This window comes from Macrobrachium nipponense, chromosome 4, assembly GCF_015104395.2.
Source record: "Macrobrachium nipponense isolate FS-2020 chromosome 4, ASM1510439v2, whole genome shotgun sequence".
In the NCBI taxonomy this organism is placed as follows: Eukaryota; Metazoa; Arthropoda; class Malacostraca; order Decapoda; family Palaemonidae; genus Macrobrachium; species Macrobrachium nipponense.
In genome coordinates, this window is record NC_061100.1 from 140,954,975 (window position 1) to 140,980,759 (window position 25,785).

At 37.2% G+C, this 25,785-nt stretch overlaps 1 protein-coding gene and 1 long non-coding RNA gene across 12 annotated transcripts in view; one reads left to right on the top strand and one right to left on the bottom strand.

Annotated features, from left to right (window-relative positions):
* The window catches only part of LOC135211236 (FERM domain-containing protein 4A-like), a 770,148-nt gene that overhangs the window by 737,547 nt on the left and 6,816 nt on the right, over positions 1-25,785 (top strand). For 9 of the 11 annotated variants that reach the window (XM_064244502.1, XM_064244496.1, XM_064244498.1 and 6 more), the window contains 10 exons: positions 6,642-6,721; positions 7,062-7,145; positions 11,572-11,637; positions 12,457-12,678; positions 13,586-13,693; positions 14,727-14,868; positions 15,067-15,205; positions 15,900-16,165; positions 18,198-18,450; positions 24,083-24,413. In XM_064244502.1, coding sequence (XP_064100572.1) covers positions 6,642-6,721; positions 7,062-7,145; positions 11,572-11,637; positions 12,457-12,678; positions 13,586-13,693; positions 14,727-14,868; positions 15,067-15,205; positions 15,900-16,165; positions 18,198-18,450; positions 24,083-24,413 — 1,691 coding nt within the window. The remainder of the gene's footprint in view (positions 1-6,641; positions 6,722-7,061; positions 7,146-11,571; positions 11,638-12,456; positions 12,679-13,585; positions 13,694-14,726; positions 14,869-15,066; positions 15,206-15,899; positions 16,166-18,197; positions 18,451-24,082; positions 24,414-25,785) is intronic. The other 2 variants (XM_064244497.1, XM_064244504.1) reach the window with 2 other exon arrangements.
* LOC135211237 (uncharacterized) overlaps positions 16,099-25,785 on the bottom strand; it is a 93,235-nt gene continuing 83,548 nt past the window's right edge. Inside the window, exon 3 of the long non-coding RNA XR_010313646.1 lies at positions 16,099-17,891. This is a non-coding gene — a long non-coding RNA (uncharacterized LOC135211237). The remainder of the gene's footprint in view (positions 17,892-25,785) is intronic.

Genomic DNA, 25,785 nt, shown 5'->3' on the forward strand with positions numbered 1-25,785 from the left:
TACATCGTAGCTTAGGTGTTGCTTCTTTATTATGAACTTTTTTTTTTTTTTTTTCTAAATAAATCACAAATTTAGTGATGGCCCTAACCTGGCAGACAGAAGATTTATTGATTGATTATGAGGCCATAAGGTAAAGCGCTGGAACATATCTTGGTTATCTAGTGCCATTTTCTTTTAGGTTTTCCTTAAAGTATAAAATAAATGTACTAGTGAACATATTAGTTGTCTACCGTTACAAATCTTGGCAAGTATCGCACACTGTATTTAGGAAATGATTTTGATGAAATATCAAATCGAGGAAGATGCGTGTGAATGAAGGAATGATTGAAATCTTCAGTATTATGCGAAAACAATAAATAGTATAACGTGGAATGAAGGAAGCGAATCCTGTCGCGTATGAAGCGGCAGGAGACTCCAGGGTTGTTGGCTCTTCTGCTGGTGCAAGCGTCGTGATTTGTGGTGGTGTCGGCGGTGGGTGGCCTTTGGCCGGAAGTTACTGTCTACCGTAATGGTGACGCTGTTGTTGTGCTCTACCGTTTCAGTGCTTCGCCGTTTCTCAAGTCTTGCCATGCAAACAGTTTTCACGGTCTTGACTAAATGTCATTTTTGCCAGTGTGATTTTTAATTTGTTTTGAAAAAAGCTTTTTGTTTTCCTGGGAAACTTCAGATATACTGGTGGTTTACCTCGTGTCCTCCGTTTTAACGTGCCTTGTAGTTCACATTTGTTGCAGTTATTACGTTCTGTGAATAACAATGATTTATTTTCCATTTTTCGCATGTACATGGCAAATTACCAGCTTTTCGCAGGTGCAGGTAATTTGATACATGCGCAGCACACAATGTAGAATATATATATATATATATATATATATATATATATATATATATATATATATATATATATATATGTTTGTGTGTGTGTGTGTGAGAGAGAGAGAGAGAGAGCATACATACGTCCGTATAATGAGGAAGTGTAATTTTACATGTATAAAACATGCAGTTGGAATTCCAGGCTACCGGAAGAGTACCGGATTGTACAACGCAACTTGCATCAGTCTGATTTAGGTCGTCCCTGGCTGTACCGAATTGTTATATAAAAGCATCGCTTATATATATTGTACGGAGACATTGAAAGATATAGTTTATATTTTCAACATCATCTGAATCGTGTGAATAAGAAGCAAGTAGGAGTATATTGAAAACCTCACATGGGAATAGAAGCTGATAAATACTCAACAGGTATTTGATAACTGCTAAAAGTGCGGAAAAGCAGGTGATTAACCTAATGGCGGAAGGAGATACGAGCTAAAAAAAGTTTTTTTTTTTTTTTTTTTTTTTTTTTTTTGTTAGAGAAGCAGAAAGCTTTTCATGAATAATATTTACTTAAGGTTGGATATATCTTTGGGATTCGGATCTTGCTTCGGTCTGTTGGTGAGAGAGAGAGAGAGAGAGAGAGAGAGAGAGAGAGAGAGACGGTCACGTACACTAAAGAAACTAAAGCCTTGTCTCTTCTTTCCTTCATTCTGTGTATTTTTGATGATCAGAAATTTAAATGTTTAAACAGCTCTTTGAATGTTTTCAAAATGTGTACGAAAAAGAAAATGTAATAAAACTTGTTGATTGGAAAGTTGTGTGTGTATGCCACGGCCTTTTGACAGTTTTGAAGTAGTAGGAAAATGATCAAGAAGAAATGGGAAAGGGGAGTTCGGTGAGACGAGATTTTACGTACCTCGTGTGGTGTGGATTGAAGCATAACGGTGAGGGGTGGGAGGTACGTACCGGGTGGGAGGTACCCTCCTCCACTGAACACCGGACATGGAACTGTGACTCACTCATCACCACTCTCATCCATTTCCAACTTTTCCATTTTTACCATATCTTTTTGCCCTACATTTAACTGTGAAATCCACGTTTTCCTCCCGCAGATATTAATTAGAATGGCTCTAGTTCTTCTGTCATTTTCTTAGTATTGACTACCATGCTTGTCCAGGAGATACTTGACGGCGTATTCGTGTTTTTGTTGAACATGCGTATAATAGTTTTTCTCTTTGTCTCGAATTTGAGTATATTACTTATTTTGCACATACTTTTAGAATAAATATATTGATCAGATAATTTAGTGCCTTTGTAAGTAAAAGAATTGTAAAAGAGGGAAGCGGAAATCAAAATGTAATGTCATTTTCGAATTATTTAGTCGTCACAAGAAATAACAATTCACTTTGATGACGACCAGTACGATGTGTTTTACTGCTTGGCATGTTCTTGTGGTATCGCTTTTGATTACGAAAATTTGCTTACTTCTTTAACATGGCATATTGTTTTAACCAATTTTGCTGCTTACCTACCACAACTTGATGATGTAAATAAAGTCTTGTTGTATTTTCGTTTTTTTTTTATAGAAAATTTCATAATGCCATAGTTTTCATTGTCTTCGTCCGGTTGAATTAGACTTCCAGCCATGGAAAAAAACATTGAGCAGACTACATTGTACCATGAATAATCCTGCAAATAGAATTGTAATCATTTTTCAGCTGTGATGCGTAGTGGAGTAGTAACCTTGGAATGCGAATGAAAACATGAGGATGTTTTGATTCTGAGCTCTCTTTGTACATCAGCCTTTCCTTTGCTTGTTTGGCGATTCTCATTTTGGATGATTATGCAGCGTGTGTAGGGTGGGGGATTTGGGGGCGGGGGGGGGGGGGGGTCTGTCTTAACGAAAGATCGTTGTTATTCTTCAAATAATAGTGTTATTGGTCAAATCATGGCCACAAATAAGAAAAAAGGCAGAAATAAGAAGCTTGATCATAACTTGAAAAACAAAACAGTCTAAGATTGAACGCCTGAACTCTGAAATGGCTCATGTGGACCCTGCTTAACAAACCTCATTTGCACCCAGTTAGAACTTCTGAAGTTCCACCGATTCAAGTACGTGATTAGGAAGACCATTCCATAACTTGGTCACAGGTGCAACAGAGCTGCTCTGAAACTGGTGGGTTTGTTTGTATGGTGTTTTTACGTTGCATGGAACCAGTGAACCACGTCGAGAGTGAATTTCTATCACCAGAAATCACATCTCTCACTCCTCAATGGAATGGCCGAGAATCGAACCCGCGACCACCGAGGTGAGAAGCAAACACCAAACCAACCACGCCACTGGTGGGTACTGAACCTAAAAAGAAAAGGCAAGACTTCTAGAATTAACTGCTAATGTAGTACTTGGCGGGTGATATAGCTTATGAAAATCTAAGGATTATCAAAATTCTGAGAAATTGTATAAAAAGCATACACACTGAGTCATTTCAACGATGGTGTCAAATTTATAAGGTTTAGAACAAAATAACGATCAAAACCAAGTTTTTAACCAACAATTTAACTGCGTGGCAAATGCTGAATAACCAAACTGGCGGATGATATTCAAAACACGAAAGGATAAAAATCAGATCTTTCATGGTCTTTGAAGATTTTCTGAAAATACAATTTTTTGCGCAATTTCAGAAGCCATAGACGGAGATGTTTCAGAACTACTGAGGAATACCAGTGATTCGTTCTTGTATTCTAGATTTCTCGTTTTTATTCAAATGACACTCGTATAAACTGTGTATGTGAAGTGTTTACGCATGATAATAAGACTTGACGAAATTGTATTGGCGAACGTTCCCCAAACAAAATACATCCATAGTCGTTTATGCTCCATTTTGTTGAGGTTTTCTGAATTACATTAGAATATCTGAATAAATAAGACGGAAGTTGATAATCCTCAAGTGAAGGTTTGAATTCCAAATGATCCACTGACATTTTGCTGTCTGGTAAAGACGTCAATAAAACAGTAAGTTTTGTTTGCAGATATTGGGTCGTCACATCTATTTTGGCTTCTTTCCATTGTTGAAAATATTTTCTGTTTGTCATGCATTGAGACTTAAGCTTTTGAGTTTTCCTTCATAATTTTGGAGGAAACTGGTAAAATTCAAACAATGGTTTATTCAAGTTCTAAGTCACTATTTATGGTAAATAGAGTTGTTACGATTGCCTTAAACAGGTTTGTTCTGCAATGCGATTTTGGGAAAGCACGAAGATGAACATCTAGATTAAGGTGTTAAGTTTATTTAATCCGTGTTGTAATTATTGTGGCTTGCCGTAGAACTTCTGTAACTTTTCTGTTTTCCATTTTGCATTGAATAATGTAAAAAGAAAAAGTGAGGATCTAGAACAGAAGCCAGAGAAGAAAATATCGCTAATCTTCATTGTGAAAGCGGGATGATAGATTATTTAGAAAATGGGAAACTTCGTTTTACATGAGGGAAAGAAAATGCAGTTTCCTCAAAAAAAAAAATGAAGAATATCAAATAACATTGTTCTTGTCCCTGCTGTAGCCTGTCCATTTGGACCTGCCATTCCCTTGTCATGTTCGTAGTTGAAACTATTTTCATTATATGTGTGCAGGAGTATGTAACATGTCTTGATGGTTGATTAACCTGCCGTGCTACCTGTGGGAATTTCGGGAGGTTGAGGTCCACCATCGTCTTGTCCTGTGCCACTCTTGGGGGTGACCAACTTCTATCCCAATTTCACTCCTCACGAGTCAGGAGTCCTCGCTTTCTACTCTTCCCCTACACTCTTACAGGTGAAAAATGTTAGGACCCCGTTACACTCTTGAGTGACGTTCACACCTATTATACAAAACCGTAGCCGAGAAAATGGGACTTGTCTACCATGGGAATTCTTGGGATTATCACGTGGTGCATCAGAATCTGAAACCCGTAGGAGAGTTTTCTCGTGTTACCTATGGTCTATAATCGTTAAGAGAGAGAGAGAGAGAGAGAGAGAGAGAGAGAGAGAGAGAGAGAGAGAGAATACACCCGTTTATCTTCATTTGATACCTTTAGACAAGATTATCATGTTTGCCTCAGAATCTGAAACCCTAGAGTTTTCTCGTGTTACCTATGGTCTATAATCGTTAAGAGAGAGAGAGAGAGAAGAGAGAGGAGAGTGAGAGAGAGAGGAGAGAGAGAGAGAGAGAGAGACGAGAGAGAGAAGAGGAGAAGAGAGAGAGAGAGAGAAGAGAGAGAGAGAGAGAGAGAATAGGAAAATACGTTTGCACTTAAGAGTGGAAGAACTGCTGTATGCTACGTCGTAACAGTAAAAATTCTTTTGGGTTAATTACGGATAAATTATTTTGAGTCAACGATAATAGAGTTACTTTCTTGGCCGAATATAGATTTACTGCAAACAAAAGGACCCCTATGATCCGTTCCATTCCATATATATATTATTAAATTGAATTTACTTGTACTTTAACTTTGTGTAGCTTAGTAGTAAGTACAGTACTTTTTTTCCTATTGCATAGTCGGACGTTCCACCAAAGTCTTCCGCGATGTGATATACTAATATATATATATATATATATATATATATATATATATATATATATATATATAGCTTTTATCTTCTTCTTTTTTCTCAAATACACTTAGGGTTTATTGTTGAATATGAATGTCTTTCATGTGTACGTGATGTGCTTTTTGAACGGAACAAAACTATTATAAAAGTAGAGAGTTGAGGGTGTGCTTACATCGTTATATTAAATGAATATTTATCATTGTTAGGAAAGTACACACTTGATAAAATTTTCAAGTGATTTTAATGAGTTCAGAAACCGGGTTTCAGGAATCGAGCGCAGATTTATAGAGGTAAATTTTTTTGGTACAATGTTGGTGTCTTAAGTTTTTCATTTTGTTTCTTTTTTTTATATTTCCTATATGTTATATGGGCTATAAAGCTGTCCAAAAATTAACCTTTTCTACGTGTATATGTAATGTTATTGATCCGGTGTTGGATGAGCCCTTAATACTGTAGCCATTTCTTTTAAGTCGCTTCCACTGCCATTTTCTTTAGAGGATAAAAACCAGAGGTTAGCTATTAAAGTTGAGCCAGTTGTGATACTTTTTTAAGCAAGACGACACATAACAACTTGTGTACCATTTTATGTAACATCAACTGAGATGAGATTTGCTACCTTCACATTATTTTCAATTTACAGGAATGAAGATTAAAAAAAATAGGATTTTAGAACCGCAGCTATTCTCTTCTGATTTGACACTTCAGTATTTACATATACCACAAAATGTGTTTAAGACAGAATTATAACCAGATGTGAGGCGGCTTCTCTTTTTCTGGCGTCTTGCATCCTTTAAAAAGGATTCACTCTTTTCATGATATAAGAAATTATGTGGTAGAAGGGTAGTTGCTCTTGATTATCACAATTAATATCAATGATTGATCGTGTGTGAAGAACCTTCCATACATCTTTTATTCCTACATTTTCCTGAATCTCATTTCATATATAAACGCTTGGGCTCTCTGTGAATTATACTCGTGGTCTTTGTATCGATGCATAATTCATATCATAGACCCTTAGCTTTATTCAGTTTTAACATTCGTTAACTGGGTCAGCGCTTGGGCTTGATCGAATCTATAATTACAAAGCAACATCTAATGATTAAGTAATAACGGGAAGAATTAAACACGACTAAATGACATCAGTGCACATCTCTAAGTAAAAAATATAGAGGCTTAAGCCTTCATCATTTGTAGATGGAGATCTCTGTAACTGATTTTGACGTATGTTCCTTTCTTATTTGCAGGGTCAGCTGGAATTAGATAGTGACACTGCATTTAAATTAGCGGCCCTCGCCTTACAGGCAACGTATGGAGATTTTTCTGAGTAAGTTATGTTCTCTCTTTTTACTTGTAATATATTGGCAATCATTAGCAGAAAGCAAATTATTCCCTATTGTGTCTTTTATCTATTTAATTATCATCCTTTATTCATATTTCTGCTGCAGTGTAGTTATAATGCTAATTTTAGTTACAGAATAAAGCATTTATCTTTATATATATATATATATATATATATATATATATATATATATATATATATATATATATATATATATATATATATATATATTAGATATATATATATATATATATATATATATATATATCTGTGTGTTATAAAATCAAAGTATCATCTTGTTATACAATTCATTTTTTTTTTCCAGCGAATCTTCGACACATTCGCAACTAAGGAAGTGCCACGTGTTACCGACTAGCGTAATACGTGATCATCCGTCTTTACAATATTGGTAAGTTGAGTTAACCCGCACGTAGAGATGATTATTAGTCGTCTGTAGTTACTGATAGCAGCCCCCTCTTTTTTTTTTAAGTAACCATTATGCCAAATTGGTATTTTATTTTTGAAGCTGAGTGTATATATGAATGATAAAAATTCCTCACATCATAGCATTGGTTGGATATAATTTGTATCTTAGCCAGCATCCGCGAGCAAGAACCAGTCCCAAGTCCTTCGATAGAGTAATCACTGACTTTGCCGTTTTATGAAAGAGTACAACGGCAGTCATTCACCTCTAGGTATGGTGGGGTGACTCCGAACCTCAGCCAGTCCTTAATGTACACGTTCTTTAGTATTCCTGAATATCATTATTTTTTTTCTTCTCTTCTTTTCCCAAGGGGGAAGGGGAAGGGGGGTTGGTTTCTTTTTTCAAAAGCCGGTTTTATAAGCGTGGAATGTTTTGGCTTATTGTGAGACATCGATTCCCCTCATATTGTCCCCGCAAGCGACAGGGGCCTTTGTCGAAGATTATGCAACGTTTGCCCTCACCTATTTTAACAAGCATCCGACCGGTCCAGCCTATCGGGCTCAACCTTTTGCTATTCATATCATTTTACGAGGCGCGCAGGAGGGAAAGTAGTACCGGAATGGGATATGGGAGGGGGAGGGCTGTAGGAGGTAGTAATGGGGCCTTTGAGAAGGAAAAAGTAATCAGACATTTATGTTTTCCTTATTTAATATTATTTATTTAGGTTTATTTGCCTTCCTTTTGAGGGGGTAAGCCCTTTTAACATCCACAGCTCTTCGTTATGGTTAGGAATGAAGTTAGACTCGGCATTTCTGGTGTTAGATTCTCTCTCTCCCCCTTTTTTTTCTCTTTCCTTTCTAGTTTCCGGGATCTTTTCATGTGGAGGAAAAGATGAAATACTTTTATGTGTGAGAGACGGCTAGACCATTTTTGTATATGTATTATATTTTAGTTGTTGCTTTTCGGAAGGCTCCCCGTGGGAAAAGATCTGGTTATTTGGATGGTTTTTAGTTCTCAGATGTTTTCACGTTGACTATTGTTGGCGCTGCTGTTGCTTCCTTTGATGGCAAGAAAGAGCGTTCTACCTTTAGTGGGAGGAAATTGGGAAATGTTTCGCAAAAAAAAAAAAAAAACAAAAAAAAAAAAAAAAAAAAAAAAAAAAATCCTTGATTCCTCTGGTATCGTAAGCAATAGGCATACGTTTTCAGCCTTGAAATTCGTCCTTCAGACTCCATTACCTGAAGTAGATTTTGGGATAGCCTCGAATGCGAGTCCTCCTTTGAGTCGGTATCCTTTCTGTAATCAGATCCCGAGGAATGGTCAAGCCGTAAGCCTTAAAACGAGAAAATAAGATAAGAGGAGAAGAAATGGCCAGCATCCCAAATTCTTAACCAGCGAATGGCTTCCAGGCGTTGGGGTTTGCAGATTTTTTTTTCCCTTGGCTGACCTGCCTTTTGTAAGCCATAAACAGATCTTTTTTCGTCCGTTGAATGTTTTGGGAAAGGCTATTGGAAGTTTGTTGGCAAAAGTAGGGGAGCGATTATGAGCGTGCCATTGTAATGGGATAACACTTAATTAGTGCACAAAAGATGGTTCGGAAAATAGAAAAGACATTGGATTTTGTGATCTCTTGCGCTATTAAAAATGGTTGCCGACAAACATTTAGTAGATTAAAGGGAAGACTTCTTTCATTTCTTTTAATACTCCGGAATGGGCATGCATACCCGGGTAAGCCTTAATATGCAAATACATAATAGAAATTACGAAGTAGTGATGATAGATGTTAATAATTCGGAATACGTTTGGGGCGTAGCGCTTTTCAATACTGAACAATAAAATTGCATAATATGAATGAATACCGATGAGTGATTGCGGTTATACTTGCATGGAAATTTGAAAATAATTTACTCACAAATTCGCTCCAGCTTTTATACTTTTACTGTCATCATGACACTGTAACTCGGGCATCTTCATCAAGCAAAGTGCTTTGATGATAATACAATTGCACCTTAGTTTAACAGATACCTGGGGTCTTGTTTTTTGATAAATGACAGTCAGTTAAAACGTAACAGAGACCCAATATTGTGGCCTGCACTGGCATATTTTCCCGGTATCTTACACCTAACAGCAATTCCACATTATCTGATGTAAACTGACCATATTTTACATTTGACATTCAGTTTAAGAGATTTGAAAAATGTACCACATGTAAAATGGTTGCAAACCAAAAAATAGTGATGATAACGCAGCGCCGATAAGTACATGAGTTCAAGTTCAGGTGTTCACACACACACACAAAACTTAATTTCCTTTAGTATTTCATTATTTTGTTAATCGGTTTCCAGCATAATGTCATTAGTACCTTGCGCTCCGTTTATATGTATGGTAACCTAGTAAGTACACCAATTGTTACATTAATTGTTTCGTGCATGCTTCTGATGCGAAATTTTTGGGCAGTTACATCGTTGCACATTTATATTGTAGCCCCAATTCGCATATCCTTTAATTGGCTTCATTTCCATAACTCCAGTGTATGTATTAAGGCTTAAGTCCCTTTTGTGTTCTTTAAATCCATTCCATATTTGTAACTGCCCCATTTAGCGATCTGGTATGATTATTCACAAGAAAATGACGTAGAATTTACCTTTCTGGACTTCTGCTTATCGGCTTTAATGTTGTATCTATGCAAGTAGTTTACAAAACGATCACCGTCGAAAGGTCAAAGTTCATGAGAAATCGAGGGCAAAAGGGGAGAAGTAGCCAATTGTCCACCATTTTGAAAAGATTGACATTAGTTCAGTTTCCAACCCTCTCAGTTTACAAACAACCTTCATTTATCTTTAGCTCTCTATTTGCCATTTCCCGGGAGTGGACTCCATTATTATCGGATAAAAATTAATACTGGAATAAAAATAGTAACTTTCGAGAACTGTTTAAATGAATCATTGTAATTAAGCCTGTGGGGAACGAACTCTTAAATGGTCGAGTGTTTTGGGAATTTCAAAAGATATTGAAATAGGCAACGGCCATAAAGAGCTTTTCTTTGGACACAAATAATTTTAGTTTGCAAGAAAACATTACGATACAGTGGACAAGAAAATGAATTTTATACTTGATCCATGTATATGCTAAGTAATTATATTCTCCGTTTACCCGATGTCAAAAGGAAGCGGTTTATTAATTTTATTCCCCTAATATAAAAGAATAAAATAAAGGAAATACCCAGATGCAATATACCCGTCGAGTATTTTAAGTTTTTTTATATAAAATAATTTCTTGGAAATGCTTTAATTCACAGGCAAAAAATGTCGTGTGCGTTTCTTGACGTTCCGTGAGGAGACTTGGAAATGAAGTAGTAAACGTCGAGGATAGTTCCGGAAGAGTTTGCTTTTAGTTATGTTTTCTCGGTGGAATTTGTAGGACAAATGTTATGCGTTTCTAAATATTTTGCATTGTCATTATGATGATAAATATAACTGTATTTTGAAAGGAAAGCATTTTATTGAATGATTAATGCATATTCAATATTCTTTTTATTCTCTTAGGCAAAGTTAAAATTCAGTTTGTATAGCTAGATACTCCACGTTCCACGTCTTCCTCCTTCAATACATGATTGAGAATGAAGTTTTTGTAATACTGCATAGGGGAAATTCTTGTCAATTCATTTGGTGACATTTATCATTTTTTTTTTAACTTGAACCAAGGGGAATTGAGTTAAATTTATATTTATGGCCACCACCTTTTCTACAAATAAATTCTCACCTATATTGTACTGTGAAGCCCGGTGATGCTGCTTAGGGTGACGAGTTACAACCTCTTCTCTTCGGGGTTTTATGGTTTTCTGTTGTGATTGTAGAGGAGGTGTTATATTGTTGAAGTCATATATGATGTGTGTGGCTCATTTAGGTTTTGATTGTGTTTTGCGTGGACCGAATACCTCTACCTCCGCCAGGTAAAAGGCCTCATTAGTACCTGTCTAGTGGTCCCGTGCAGCTGCGCCACATGTAGTCCCCCCCCCCCCCCCCTCCACCCCCCCCCCCCCCAACCTTTTTCCCACTATACCAACAGAAGAAAGAATTGCTCTTTGGGGGATCGGGTGCTTGTATATAATGTAAATAATATGCAGCTCTGACATGTATCGTATTGTCATGCTGATGATTATATAATTTATGGTTTTATGAAGTGTTTACGGCTTGCTTATTAAAAATAAGGAGGGAATGAGACAGAAATATACACAGAAAATGATGGTAAAATCTAGTCACTGTCCTTTGGCGTTTCTTGTATATTAATTTTAAGTTTGTGGGGTTTTATTCATTATAATAATCAAACTTATTGAGATGGTTCATTACGAAATCAACTTCTGTGTTATGGTGATTATTCTCTATAATTAATCTTTTCTCTTTCTTTACAGCGAAGAGCGGGTAGCAGAGGAACACCGACAGCTTTTGGGACAAACTCGAGGCCACGCCATTTTACAGTGAGTTCTCTCTCTCTCTCTCTCTCTCTCTCTCTCTCTCTCTCTCTCTCTCTCTCTCTCTCTCTCTCTCTCTCTCTCTCTCTACACACACACTACAACAGAAGCACTAAGATTTTTGGCGGAGCAGGCGGAATTAATCGGTGGTGTATTATATATTTTGAGTTTTCTCATGAAAATTGCTTTGTCAAGGTCTTGCATACATCCAAGGAATTTGTTCGTCAGAGAAATAATAGTATTTCTTGTATGAATACTTGTGTTAGGTAACATTTAACAGCTTCTGTACAGTTAAGATCCCGAATACACAATGTGTGTGTGTGTGTGTGTGTGTGTGTGTCTATAAGTGAGGGATAACATATGAACGCTATTCAAAAGTTTAATAAAAATTATAAAACTCATCTTGTCTCGCTTTTTCCTAAGAATCAAAAGGAACACACACGTAGTTTATAAGGCCTGCACCGCATAAAGATGACTAGGAAAGAATGTGTCTGATGAATTTGAAGTGCATAGTATCTTCTGTTCTAGAAATTAATGAACCATTTTGTGAATCTCATTAGACAAGGATGATTTGACTGTATTATTATGTACGGTATTATGCCCATGGTGTTTTATTGTCTTGTGAACACACTTTAAGGTTAATATTTTAAAGTTAAATATTTTACACGTGTGGTTTCAAATGTTTTTACTTGTACATGTAAATCTATGATAACATCATTACCACCTTGATGACTAATTCTTTGTGTGCTAAACAAAAGTTAAGATCATCAGTGTTGCTTTAATGATTGCATTACTGATATGAGATATTTGTATTTTTCTCTCCAGGTATATGAGCGTGGTTGAACGACTTCCAACGTACGGTGTTCATTATTACGAAGTGAGGGACAGGTCGAATCTTCCTTGGTTCTTGGGTCTCAGTCATCGTGGCATTGCACAGTACGATTTTTTGGACAAACGGAAACCTCGGCGCGTCTTTCTTTGGAAACAACTCGAGAATTTATATTTCAGAGAAAGGAAGTTTTCAATTGAAGTGCATGATCCAAAAAGGTAAGCATAACGCAATTCTGAGGTCTCAATACAGTTGCACATCTTGACTTCCTACTATGTAGGGAGTGGGATGAGTTAGAAGTATTAGTTGATACTACCAATACTATATCATTGATATTAGTATCAGATTTTAAAACTAATATGATTAACACCCTTTAAATATCCTAACAGTTGTAGACATTTTAACCTGTTAACAATATACTATGGCTGCCTCTTTAAAAGACTAAACACTTTGGCAGTTTTCAACCGTTTGTTGTGCAGCAAAGGCATCTACTGCTTCCATGCCTGTGCTTTCAAGCTTCTAAAATGATGTGCCGTCATTTCTTATCTCAAGATAACCAGTTCCCCTTCCCCAGAGTACTACACAATATACGTATATTCTATTTACAAATATTCATAGACAAATAAATTTAAGGCTTTTATAAAAATTGGTTCAACATTATTTCATAAATACTGATAAAATTATATTTAATAAAGTCTTTGCTAATTGGGTATACTGTTCAGTGACTAAGTGTGAAATACGCTAGATTATATTAATTTTTAATATAGAAACTTGAGTGTCACGATAGTATTGTAGTGGTTTAGTTGAATTTATAATTTAAACATTCCTAAGTAAAAATTTATCATGGTGTTATGTAAACTTATTAGTCAACATTTATTCGTTGTTGTCATGCCCCTATTCCAGTCTAACAAATGACTATTGCTTCTTTAAAGTTATAAGAAGAATACTTCCTTTATTCAGGAATGCTGGTTATGCTCTTGTTCCCCCGATGAAGTCATGTGGTCTTGATCTTGGGGACAAGCAGTGAATACTGAAAGAAAAATATTCATTTTTTGTGTGTTTTCAAAATATATTGCATGGTGTGTTTTGATAATGAAATGCATGATGATGTTTGTCTTGTCCAAGTAGAGTGGTGCACACCTTGAGCTCCTTTAATCTCTACGAGGATGCCATCGAAGACTCCAGAGATCACCATGATGATTTGCTAGCTGCCATTACAGAGGCCACTACACAGTAAGTACTGTAAGAGGTTACATAAACTGGCTGGCCATGCAACTTTAGCTTTAATACTTAGATGAATACTTGTATGACACAATTTATGGTTTTTTATTCTGGTACTTTACTGTATTGTGATTGAATGCTAAATGTTGGGTTCATAATATTTATTTCTTGTTTATGTTACCTACATAGCAACAGTGATCTTGGCATAAGAAATATGGCAACTGCAAGAAAACACAAGCTAATATTAGGTCATTCAGATATTATAGAAATTATGTTCCTAACTTATTTTGAACTGATGCACTTTAGGTTTATTAAAATACATACATAGACTGTAAATTTTAATATATAAATATGAAGCACATTAATCCACAACTATGATATATGCATGTATTTTTAGTTTGTTAGCCGAAAGGATAGTTTTCAGATATTTTATATGTATTATTTAAATAAATAATAACTTCATTTTCATCTTACAATTCGAACATACAATAATGCCAATACTGTTATAAAATAAATAGTAGTCTACTATCAAAAGACTTGCGTGCTATTGTCATTTATGCAGTAGATTAGTAATACTAAATTTTTTATTTTAACATTTTTTTGTGATAACACCTAGAACAATTCACCACAGTGTGTACAGTGCAGCACTACAGGGAATAATTTTTTTAATAAGAGTTTAATTCCTGATATCTTCCTAAAGGAAACATTTTTTTTTAATAAGATGTATTTCCTGATAGTATATTCCTCTCAATATTGTACTTATGTATGAGAGTTGTATTTCAATGCCAGATAATGTAAAATATAAGCCTTTCAATGTGTTTTTCCCATACAAAAAATTTCACACTGAAAACTACTTGTGTGCTCTTAAAATTGAATCATTTTAGGCAAAGATTAGTACAGAATTTTTAAGTTCTCAGATTTTGCTACTGATCTTGTTTTATATTATATTGTGGCCTTATTGCTATTCTGAAGCATTGTTTACAATGCTATTGTTCTGCACCAAAACTTGATTTCTCCTTGATTTCATGATACCTTCCTATTTCAGAGTATCAGTATCAAGAAGAACATTTGGTCCTGGCAACGTTAGTGTTTATGTGTGGTTCGCAGAGACTCAAGCGCTCTGCAAAGCAATTTGGTCCATGGCGATCGCACAGCATCAATTCTACCTCGACCGCAAAACATCCAGGGTACAGAAGCTTAAAACAGCATGAAATTTAGCATCTGTAACATTTGTATATAGTGAAGGAAATGTTGATGGTTTGCATTTGTTTCAGTATCATATTCACTTTTAGAGTTGCAATGTTTCAACTGTAATAGCATTATTGTTTAGGAATTTAATGTTACATCATTTGGATACTGATTAATTGAACTTGATTTTGTTTCAGAACGATGTGAGTGGAGTGCAGTTACCCGAACTAGCATTGGAACTGTCACGTAGTTGTGTATCCTTGTCAACTCATTCATCATCATCAAACTTGTCAAGATCAGGATCCCACTCGTCACTAGTCAATAATTCTCTAGCTGGTAAGGAGTGGATTTATTCCAAGGATAGCCTGCAGTTAGTTATTTCTATTGTTTGCTGTCTAGTTTAACAATGCTTTTGTTAGTATGTATATTAAAAAAAATGGTTGGCATACTGTTTTCACATACAAGATGTTAAACTTTTTGGAAAAATTGGGGTGCAATATTTTTGGTTAATTACAAGTTTTCCATGACTGTTTTGTAATTACTGGCAATAAAAGTCTGACTAAAGGATGCTTGCCCTTGATACTATTAATTCATAATGAAAGCTATACAGTTGTCAAGACAATCATTTATAATTATGTATATTAGATACCAGATCTGCAGATACAGAACACATCTTGATGATGACAATTTAGCTAATTTAGTTACAAGCATTCTACTTTCTAACAAAAAGTTATATGTGCACTGATATACCTTGAGTATGGAGAGACTCCTTACTTTGTTAAAGGAATTGAAGTCATTAGTAAAGTTTTTTCTTCAAGAGATTAGAAGTAACTGTTAGTTGGAAGATACTATGAGAGACCAAGATAGGAAAGCAGGTCAAATGTAGTATAGCCACTGTAAGAAGAGAAAACTAAACCTTTTTACTAAATGGAACAAATGTAGAAATGCATTCAAGGGGGGAATTAAAAGATTCAATTAAACGAAGTAGAAAAAAAATTCTATTAAATTTGGTTTTGTCTTAATTTTGCAGAAGACAGTGCAAGTACTGAAAGCTTACATCAGGCCAGAATGGAGATGCACAGTGCTCTCATGCAGAGGCGGGATGCTCTTCAAGAGAAAATAAAGGAAAAGACAGAAGAACTGAGGCTATTATGTTTACGTGAAGGTGAATTAACAGGTGAACTACCACCTGAATATCCTACTACTCCTGGTCAGCCACCACCCACGGTTCGGAAAAGAGTTGGAACATCATTTACACTAAGTGAAAACCTCATTAACAAGATTATTAATAAGCAGGTAGGTTATTGACATTTTCTCATATGAGTAGATTCATTTTAAATAATATTAGTAAAAAAAATAAATGAGTACACCTTGGAAACTTTATATTTTCTGTTTACACATTTAACAAGTAATTAATCAGGATTTACATTTTCTCCCAACTGAGCCATTTTCCTCAAAACAGAAACAAGACAGATTTAATTGACTCACTCACCCTATATTAATTAATGATCTTATACTAAAAACCTACACAAAAGGCCTCTGGGAAGCTCATCAGTTCTCCAATACTCATGGTCAGTTGCCTTCATCTTGCACTGATGACTTTATAAGGGACATGATAAAGGTAGCTTATGCAAATTGACAATTGTTAACACAAACCTCAACAACTTCTACTATACTTTAGAAGAATTCCCCTCTTATACTATCCTCTTTCAACTTTTTTATTAATTATCGTTGACCTTGGTATATAATACTTGTTAATAGTAAAAAAATTAAACATCTTTACACTATTGTTCTGGGGTTTTTAACACTGAGGACACGGAATGAGCGAAAGAACTGAAAATTGATGACAACTAAAGGATGAATTATAATAAAAAAAATTACAGTAAATGGGGAATTGAAATCTTACATTAAACTGCTTTGATACAGGGAAAGAAAAGGATAATTTAATTTCTATTCATCTAATTGAATTATACAGATTCCCAATAGCTAGCCCAGACTCACTGATGAAAATAAATTATAACAAAATACTGTTATTGGATCCTCAAAGATTGTAAATTAAGTCGCCCTTGCCCTTGTCCTGTAACAGTCTCTTTCTTCTAGAAAGCCCATGGGAGGGGTAATTAGGATTTTATAACCCTATTAAAGAACCTCAAATTTAGGGATACAGATTAATTGTGGTCAGATTATAAGTCAGGAAGAAGTTTGGCAACAGTACATAAACCAAATATTTACCATATGGTATCAGAAATCTATGCAAAAGTGCATCAATATGGATGAAACATTGGCTTTAGCCCTGGATTATTTACTTCCAGCCACTTTTGTTTTTGACTACAAACATAACCTTTGCTCTCTTGACTATTTGTATTTGAAAAAGGATCCGAAGCTGATAAGGTAATATTCATAAAAATTTTTAATGGAGTTCCTTTATTTAAGGCCTTGAATGAACTTCTCTTTGCTTCCCCTACACTTACATCACTTGCAGGGACAATAGTAGTTACAAAGAGGTGGGTGCATTCATTTGCTCTTCCATAATGCTCACAAATAGGTACCACATGCCATTTTTTTTTAGTTTCATCAGTGAGCCAGCTCTTACCTCCAACTTGGATTTATTAAAGGGCACACTTAGTATCTTTTTTACAGCCTGTGCTAGGCTCTTGATATGATTCTTCCAGTCTTCATTCTCCAAACTTGATCTCAAACAATAAATGGGAAGTAAGACTACCTTACCCATACACATTTTAAATAGTCACAATACAAGAAAATGGTGGAGACCTACGAAAGGTGTTAATAAAATACGTACCAGTTTTTGGCTGGAATTCATTGGGGAGTTCATACCACAAATGAGGAGGGTGTTTCTAAATGGTTTGGGCACATGATGATTAGAGGATAAGTTGGAAATTGGTTGATATGGAAATAGGCATGACACTCACATGTATTGGGAAAGTTTAGGTCACGGAGAAAGCATCAATGGAATCCACGAGAACTACAGTAAAGAACAGAGAATCATCATCAGAGGTACAACCTGTAAAGAATAAACATACAGAAAGATCATAAACAAATGCAAGACTTCTTACGTACCTTTTCTACAACACAATAATGGATTTATTACAAAGAGGATTTTTTAGCAGAGTCAGACTTTTGCAGAGGGAAATGGCCATAATTTTCACACAAAACTAATGAAATGCTGTGCATCTTTTAAAGGGGATATTTATTTTATTGCCTGATGAAGATCAGTATACTCTTATCACCTAATAATTTATTTCAAGTTTGCTCTATTTGGATTGAATAGTGCTTTGTTATTATTACACTTGTCTTTTTTTATGTTTAGGAGGAAACGGTGGCAGCTCTTGAATTAGAGTATGAAATTCAAGGAAAAATCACCAGTGCTGCACTGAGGCTTGCAAATGAAACATCAGCAAGGAAGGGAGTCAGAAAGCAAAGAAAAATGTCTTACCAACAGTCTGCTCAGAGACTAAAAGACTTAGAGCAAAAGTTGAAGGTTGCCAAATCAAAACAAGCAGCAACTGCAAGCAGCATGCCAAAGCAGAAGAAGAAACCAAGACCAGTATCGGACACAGAAGGTAAAAAATTTTTTCAATATATTTTTTAACAATCTTATGTCTGGATTCTTGAATAACTGCATTTATGTTAGGTTTTTTAAAGACTATATTTTTTGGAAGATAATTGTGAGTTTACCTGTGTTGCTGAATAAGATCACATCAAGTCAGATAATGATATATAGATTATTCAAGGTAGTTCACAGAAACAAATTGAAAATATATTGTACAGTACTATTGCTCCATATTTCTTTTGAATTTTTGTTTGTTCCTAGGAGGATACAAACCTCACTTTTCATAAATGGAGTACTATACAAGACTCATTGGCATATTGGCTATGTACTGACTGACAAACTAAAGAATGTCAGGGAGGCCTGGGCTTGATTGTGTTTAATTATTTGTGGTCATGTGTGTTTCAATGAGCGCTTTTGCAGGGCCTTTGTATATTAAGTTGGTGAATTTCCTAAACCATGAATGTGACTTGTGTTAACCCCCTCATTCTTTGTGATGGGCATCATGGAAGTAAAGTCTGAGCTGCAGTGATGCACAGGCAAGGACAAAGCCTGCAATAAGTTTGTCCCTGTGGCGGTGGACCCACATTCGGTATGCATTTCCTGTAGGGGAAATGAATGTGAGGGAGAGACTACATGTGTGTTGAGCATGAGGGGTGGCAGAAGGACATTGTCAAGGGAACCAACTTTGAGGCCCCCTTCTCTACCCCTCTTTTTTCTTGCATCCAGCAATGGGGAGGCAACCTTTGCTAACACCTTCCAAGGGGGACATCAAAGTCCATCTCAGGTGTTGGGGTGACTGAAGAAGGTGCCAGAGACCAACATGGTGGACCATGTGAATGCCAGCATCCTCCCCACCCTCTTCCCTCCTCACTCAGGCAAGCAGTGAAGGGGGAATTTATGCTCCTAACCACACAATCCCTCTCTTCCACCACAGTAGTAAGCAAGGACCAAGGTGCAGAGCACCCCAGGTCTAAGAAGAGATCATGATCTTCAGTTGGCAACCCAGCTTCCACCTCTTCCAATTATTTAAGGGTAGAGAAAGAGGAGGTGGGAGCAAGCTCAATGATGGGGCAGACAAGAGTCGAGTGCTGCCCTTGCAATGGAGAAGCTCGGCAAGTCAGCCTTCCTCCTCATCTGTGATGTCTATGGTTCTCCCTCTGAAGGCAGCACTATCATCAGGAAAGGATTGTTGCAGAAGGTTGGCATCTAGGAGGAGTAAGTCCAAGAAGAGCCTCAGAGAGGAATTATTCATTGAGTAGAGCCTCAGAGAGGAATTATTCATTGAGTTGTTACATGAGGAGGAGAGGTAGAACTTCAATAAATCGGAGCTGAGACAGTAGGAGTTTTTTGTACTGGAGGAGGGACTCCCAAGAACAATGCAGCTATGATACCATTTAGAGCAAAGGTCCTCTCCTTTCTGCCTCTCATACACAACTACTCTGGTCCTCCCACATGAACACCCAGGGGTGGCAAAATCAGCCCAGAGTTAAGGCAGGCCTAGGGTCATGGAAGGTGTCCTAGGACTGGGGACCAGCGAAGCAACATACCATGTTGCGACAGTCAGAGAGGGAGTGGAGCCACGTAACAACCCCCTAATCTAGATATCCAGGCTTAAGGGGAAGTGACAAGTCCTGAGGAGATGGGGATTCCAGGAGATTGTAGCCCTGATCAGGATATGTAGCTTCAATAAAGCAGCAGCCCTTTCCTCTTCGGCACCCAGCATGCCTGAAGCGGTTGGCAGATGCCACCACGGTGGTGAGGCTACCCTCGCCCTGTCAATTTGGAGAGCATTTTGGCTGAGGTGAGGGTAATGAACCGGCCATTGGTCTGGAGGGCTCATTGGCCAAGCTGTTCAATGAAGTTGCTACCCTCCTATGTCTGGACATGAAAAGTATTACCTCCTCAAAAACATGCTCACAGTACCATGTTCCCTAGACCCTACTCTCTGCAGGTTGAATGCCAACACCCTGCCTGGAGAGGCTCAAGCAGCAGGGGATGAGATTTACCCATGCAAAGGTGAACAATTTGGAACTGTTGGTGATCTCTCAGCAAGTTTCCCATGAGAGTTGGCAAAACCTTGGGAATAGCCCAATTACAGACTTCCATTCTGCTTCCCACTTAGAGAACAGAAATGTCCCCCACAGTCTGCCATGGGTGGGGGTTGCCTAGAAGATTTTTGGATGGTGTGGCAGAATGGCTTTGCATATGTTCACAAGAACTTCCCAACTGTGTTGTCAACCTGGGCCCTCTCCACAGAAATAAGACTGAGGAGGTACCCAGAGGATTGGCTTCCTCCAGCATCATCTGCACAAAAGCTGAACCTATGCTGAGAATTGGGCATGAAAATAAGTTCCAAAACAAGTAATCGGGTACCTGCTGCTAGCCCGATGGTAGCAAGAGCCTTCCCAGCCCTGGTAAGGATAGACAATTTGTGGAAAGTGGCGCAAGAGTTCATGGCCTGTAGCTGCAGCTAGCTCGACATTGGCAGGTGTTGATAGTCCATCTGCCATCTTCAGAGGAGGGTCCCGCCTCTGTTTCTAGCAGTGGCAGTTGAAGACGTATTGGATACTATCAGAGAAGTTGCCATACCAACTAATACCTTTGAAAGATAAAATGAGAAAGAACCTGTTGTGGTGCTTGAACACAAGTAACCTCCAGCTGAGAGTGCCCTTAAGGAAGCTGTTCCCAGGGATGCTGGTATTCTACGATGCCTCCTGAAAAGGGTGAGGAGGGTACCTAAGCGGAAAGTGTGTTTCCGTGACCTGGGAGACTGAGGAGAGGAACACATTAACCTCCTGTAAATGGGGGCACTTCAGCACTTCCAGGGACAACTGCAGGGCCCCTTTGTGGTCATGATCAGCAACAGACACCACTGTGGTGGCCTACAGCAACAAACAAAGTAGGAAGATCTCTCTGAAGTTGAGCTCATAAATTAGCAGTTAGGATGTATGAATGGTTAGAGGAAGGTGGGGTGGATCTAGCAGCTAGGTACATGTGCTCAGGGAATTTAAGTGGTAGCAGGAAGGACAAGATAGTGGGGATGTAATGGTCTTTGCATCAGGAGGTGGTGGAGAGACTGTTTGTTGTAAGGGACAGGTCATTTTTACTCATGCTCCCTAGCGCCCAGACGTAAGGACAGTGATGCAAGACAACTTCCAGCATCCATGAGTCAAATGGGCATGTATGTCTTTCCCCAGTCCACATTCATCCAGTTGAAGGTAATATAAACAGTATTCACATTGCAGAGCCTGCTGCAAGCAGAAGGGACACTGACCTCCTGTCTTTGTTAATTAACATTCCAAGAGAGCTCCCAGAAGTATGTTGGGAGGTACTATAGGGGAGTGAACATCCTTTGCTTACACAGGTAGAGGATATCCAGCAACCATGAAAAATCAACTTTTCCTATGGAACTACATGGAGATATTGGACCCAATGAGACTATCTTCTGCCAGTGTATACCAGGGAAAGTGGGCTGTCTTCTGTGATTGGTATCATCACAGGGGTCACTCCCCACTTGAGACTTCTCTTCAAAGAGTAGCAGACTTCTCAGTGTACCTTTGATGGAAGTGAGGCCTCTTAAAAGTGGTCAAACCAAGGAGGATAGTCATGTCTGCATCCTATGAGATTTTGGCACAAAAGAGGTTTTGAGCAGTCAATGCCCCCGAGGGAAGTCAGGGTGCCTGAGCTGGATGTGACCAAGTAATTGTTTTCAAGTCTATATGTCTCCCTTAAGGGAGCTAAGAAGAACCGAGACCTAACATTGATGACAGTGATAAGAAATTCACATCTAAATCATATGTAAAATATAGTACAAGCAAAGACTTTTAAACACTTGAATGGTGTGCCTCATCAGTGTTAACATTAAATGTCTTTGCTTCTACCACATGGAAGGTTTGGGGATCATATGCATTTTCTGCGTTGTAAATGCCATTACTCAGTTAACGGCAATTTTTGGTTACCAGCGCTCAGCCAATAACAACTCCCGCTATTAACTGGGGACTGCCTGTAGTGGATACAGGGCTGTGTGCCAGGTGACAAGCCAGTCTGTCCTGAGGAAGAGAAAGTTTGCTATGTGGGGCCCCTGGTCCAGAAGGGAATTAAGTGTTTAGATGTGTGGAGTGTCAACCACAGGGAGAGCAAAAGTTTCCAGAGCATCCCCACCCGCTAAACCTAGTAGCAGATATACCAACCATCCTCTCACCTGAGGGGTAAATCTCTATTTATGAAAAACAAGGTATTTTTCCTAGGTAGTATTTAAATCATTGTTTTTCAATTTAGTTAAATTTAAGACTCGCTTTGTTACAGTTCTTCATTCAGGATCTACCTTTGTGATATGGTGTAATCGGGCTGAACCTTACAATAGCAAGGATAGACCACGAGGCCAGGACAGCATGCTCAGGCCTACTTGCTTTATTCTTTTGTTTGTCAGTCAGTTCATAGCCAACACATGCAATGCCTACTGAATACTCCATTTTTTTTAAAAACTGAGGTCGGTATACCTATGGAAAATGTAAATTACTTTTCAAACTTGGTTTTGTTTATGCGGTATTTAGTATTGATAAGTGAAATTTGCTCAATAAACCGTACCCAATTAATCTGGATATCGGATAAGACACACTAAAGAGAGTCAACTGATTTAATTAAAATACATACGATTTAAAATAGTTCCTCTGCTCGTCGTTTATCGTGTTCCTTTTTATTTATGAAAGGTAAATATGTATACTTTTCATTTATATTTTTATTTTTCCTTTACAGTTCTGTAATTATACTGTACATATAGACATTTCAATCACAAAATAAGACTGGAAACAGTTGAAAATGTTTGTAACAATAAAGAACAATCCTCTCCCAGATTGATATGATGAAATGTATTTTGTAGTCTTACCTAATTGTTAAAATTCACAAGTTGAATTACAATTATTTTGATCATGTATATTTTTGTGTTTTACGGAATATTTTTGTTGAAAACAAAATGTTACTAAACATATGGTCTTAGTTGTCCCACTATTTTATTATTGAGATGATTGTAATGATCTCTCATTCATTCAACAGCATATTAATATGAATAATAATAAACTTTAATATGAATAATAATACACTATAATGAATAAATAACTAAAAGGAACATTTTTTTTTGCTGCAGTAGTGATGTTTGATTACTCAATAATGCATTCATGTCTCAGCCTAGGCATCTACATATGCAGCTGCCTTCTATCCTTTTTATTATCTTTTATTCATTTTTCATAATGAGGTTTAATTCAAATGTTCCTACATTGGTTTATATAAAAGTAACGAAATAGTATATTTGTAGGTATACTATATATAAATATAGTTATCGCCAATTAAACCGGACTTTCGGCTAAGACGGATACCCTGGGCCTCCTATTAGTCCATCTTAACGACGGTCAACTGTATAAAGCATTATAACAACCTGAAGTGAAACAAAATAACAGAAAAGCTGTGGAAAGCTTGTATTCAGTTGAATTGAAGATTGTGTCACATGCAAACTGAGCAGATCCATTTTCAGAGCACTGTCCTTGTGTTATTGTCATAAATTTTATGATGTTATGAATATCATTACTGAATAGTAGAGAGAAGATCATTCTTTTTCATATTAAATTTTATCTTCATCAAACTTTTAGGTGTGGGCATATACGATGAAAATACGAATCCGAACACGACTGCCAGTATCGGTCAAGATTCGCCGCGAGATCACCTACGGGACCCCCAACATGATGCCCTAACTGCTGAGGGAGTTAGTCTATCCCCAGCAATATCATCCCATCCACCTGTGTCACCTAGATCCCCTTTACCTCCATCCACTCCTGTTAGAGCAAGGGCTCGAAGAGATCTTTCTCCTGGAAGTCATAGTATAGCAGCTGGAGGTATTCATTCAGCACCCACTAGTCCTCACAAACAGCAATCAAATGGTTCTGCTGGCTCCAGACCCACTAGTCCTAATCGACCTCACAGGTAAGAATTAAATTATTAAAATTCAACTGCTCTATTTTTCTAATTGTAAAGAATTCTAATAATAATATAGTATTTATCTATAAAATAGTGCAAGTAATTTTTGCTTGTATCGGAGGATGAAAGCTGTGGTTCCATTCCAGATTTCCTGGACCAGTGTTAAAGATAACAAAAAGTCTAATTCAATTCTAATTCAAATGTTCAGTCTAGTGATTTAATTGAAATGTTACTTAGCCTGTGTACACTAAGGTTATACCTGTAAAATTGATCTTCATTTGTGGTTTCACCTATGTTCAGTATACAGTGGTCCCCCCGTATTCGCGAATAATGTGGGGAAACATTCCCGAGAGAAATCTGTGAATGTGTGGCTCCGCAAATCTGGAGAACGCAAATACAGGGGTCCACTGTATTACTTAAGACACTGACATTAGCATTTAAGGAGTCATCATTTCTCTTAAGGAAGTACAATATTGCTGAAAGAAGTTAATGCAGTGAATGGTAACTACATTCATAATCAAACCATATTGTTGGTGATGAAACTTTCAACCAATAATAGATTTAAATACAAATCCTTGAATGATATTTTGTTAGAATCTTGAACATTTAGTTTATTGCCAATTAATAAAGGTTTGAGTCAAGGTTCATTTTTAAATAAAAAATAATATATTGACGGAAAAAACTTTGAGTCAGTCATAAGAAAGTTAATATTGACGCAGGGATCTGGTTACTTTATTAATATCAATGAGAATATTTCTCTTGGCAATGAAGAAAAGAGTCCTCAGTTACTCTGTGTGACAATTTGTTGATTGAGGTCTAAGCAAGAATTTGTGATGGCTGTGTGGCTACTTTTCTAAAAAGAAAAATCCTTGACCTTAAAGATGTACCTTCAGGCATGGAGCTGAAGCATCTAGCAATCTATGTGAACCTATGGAAATGTGGCAAAAAGATATAGGCTACCTGTTGATGACTCAAAAACTGTTAGGAACTCTGCAGATCTCAGGATTCAAGAATGCTCTTAATGACTGAGCCTGCTTCCTCCAGCTGAGACCATCAGTCATCATGTTAGCCTTCTGGGAAAAATCTTTTTACCATGTTACTGTATTGTCATTTGCTTGTGCTCATCTCCCAAAAGACAGACTTAGACCATGTGCTGCCCTAATTTCATAAGTAGGCTAGTGTGCTCTTCTGACTTCTTAAACAGACCATTCTCATGGTGTTTTCCAATGTTATCTCTGTCTCTTGCACAGACCAAATGCTTGAGGGCCTACAAATGTGGCCTTTGGCTCAATGAAGTAAAAGTTGCATTGATCCTAATTGCTCGCACTCCTCTGTGGCTGCACATTAACAATGAAATCTCCACATGGATAGAGAAACT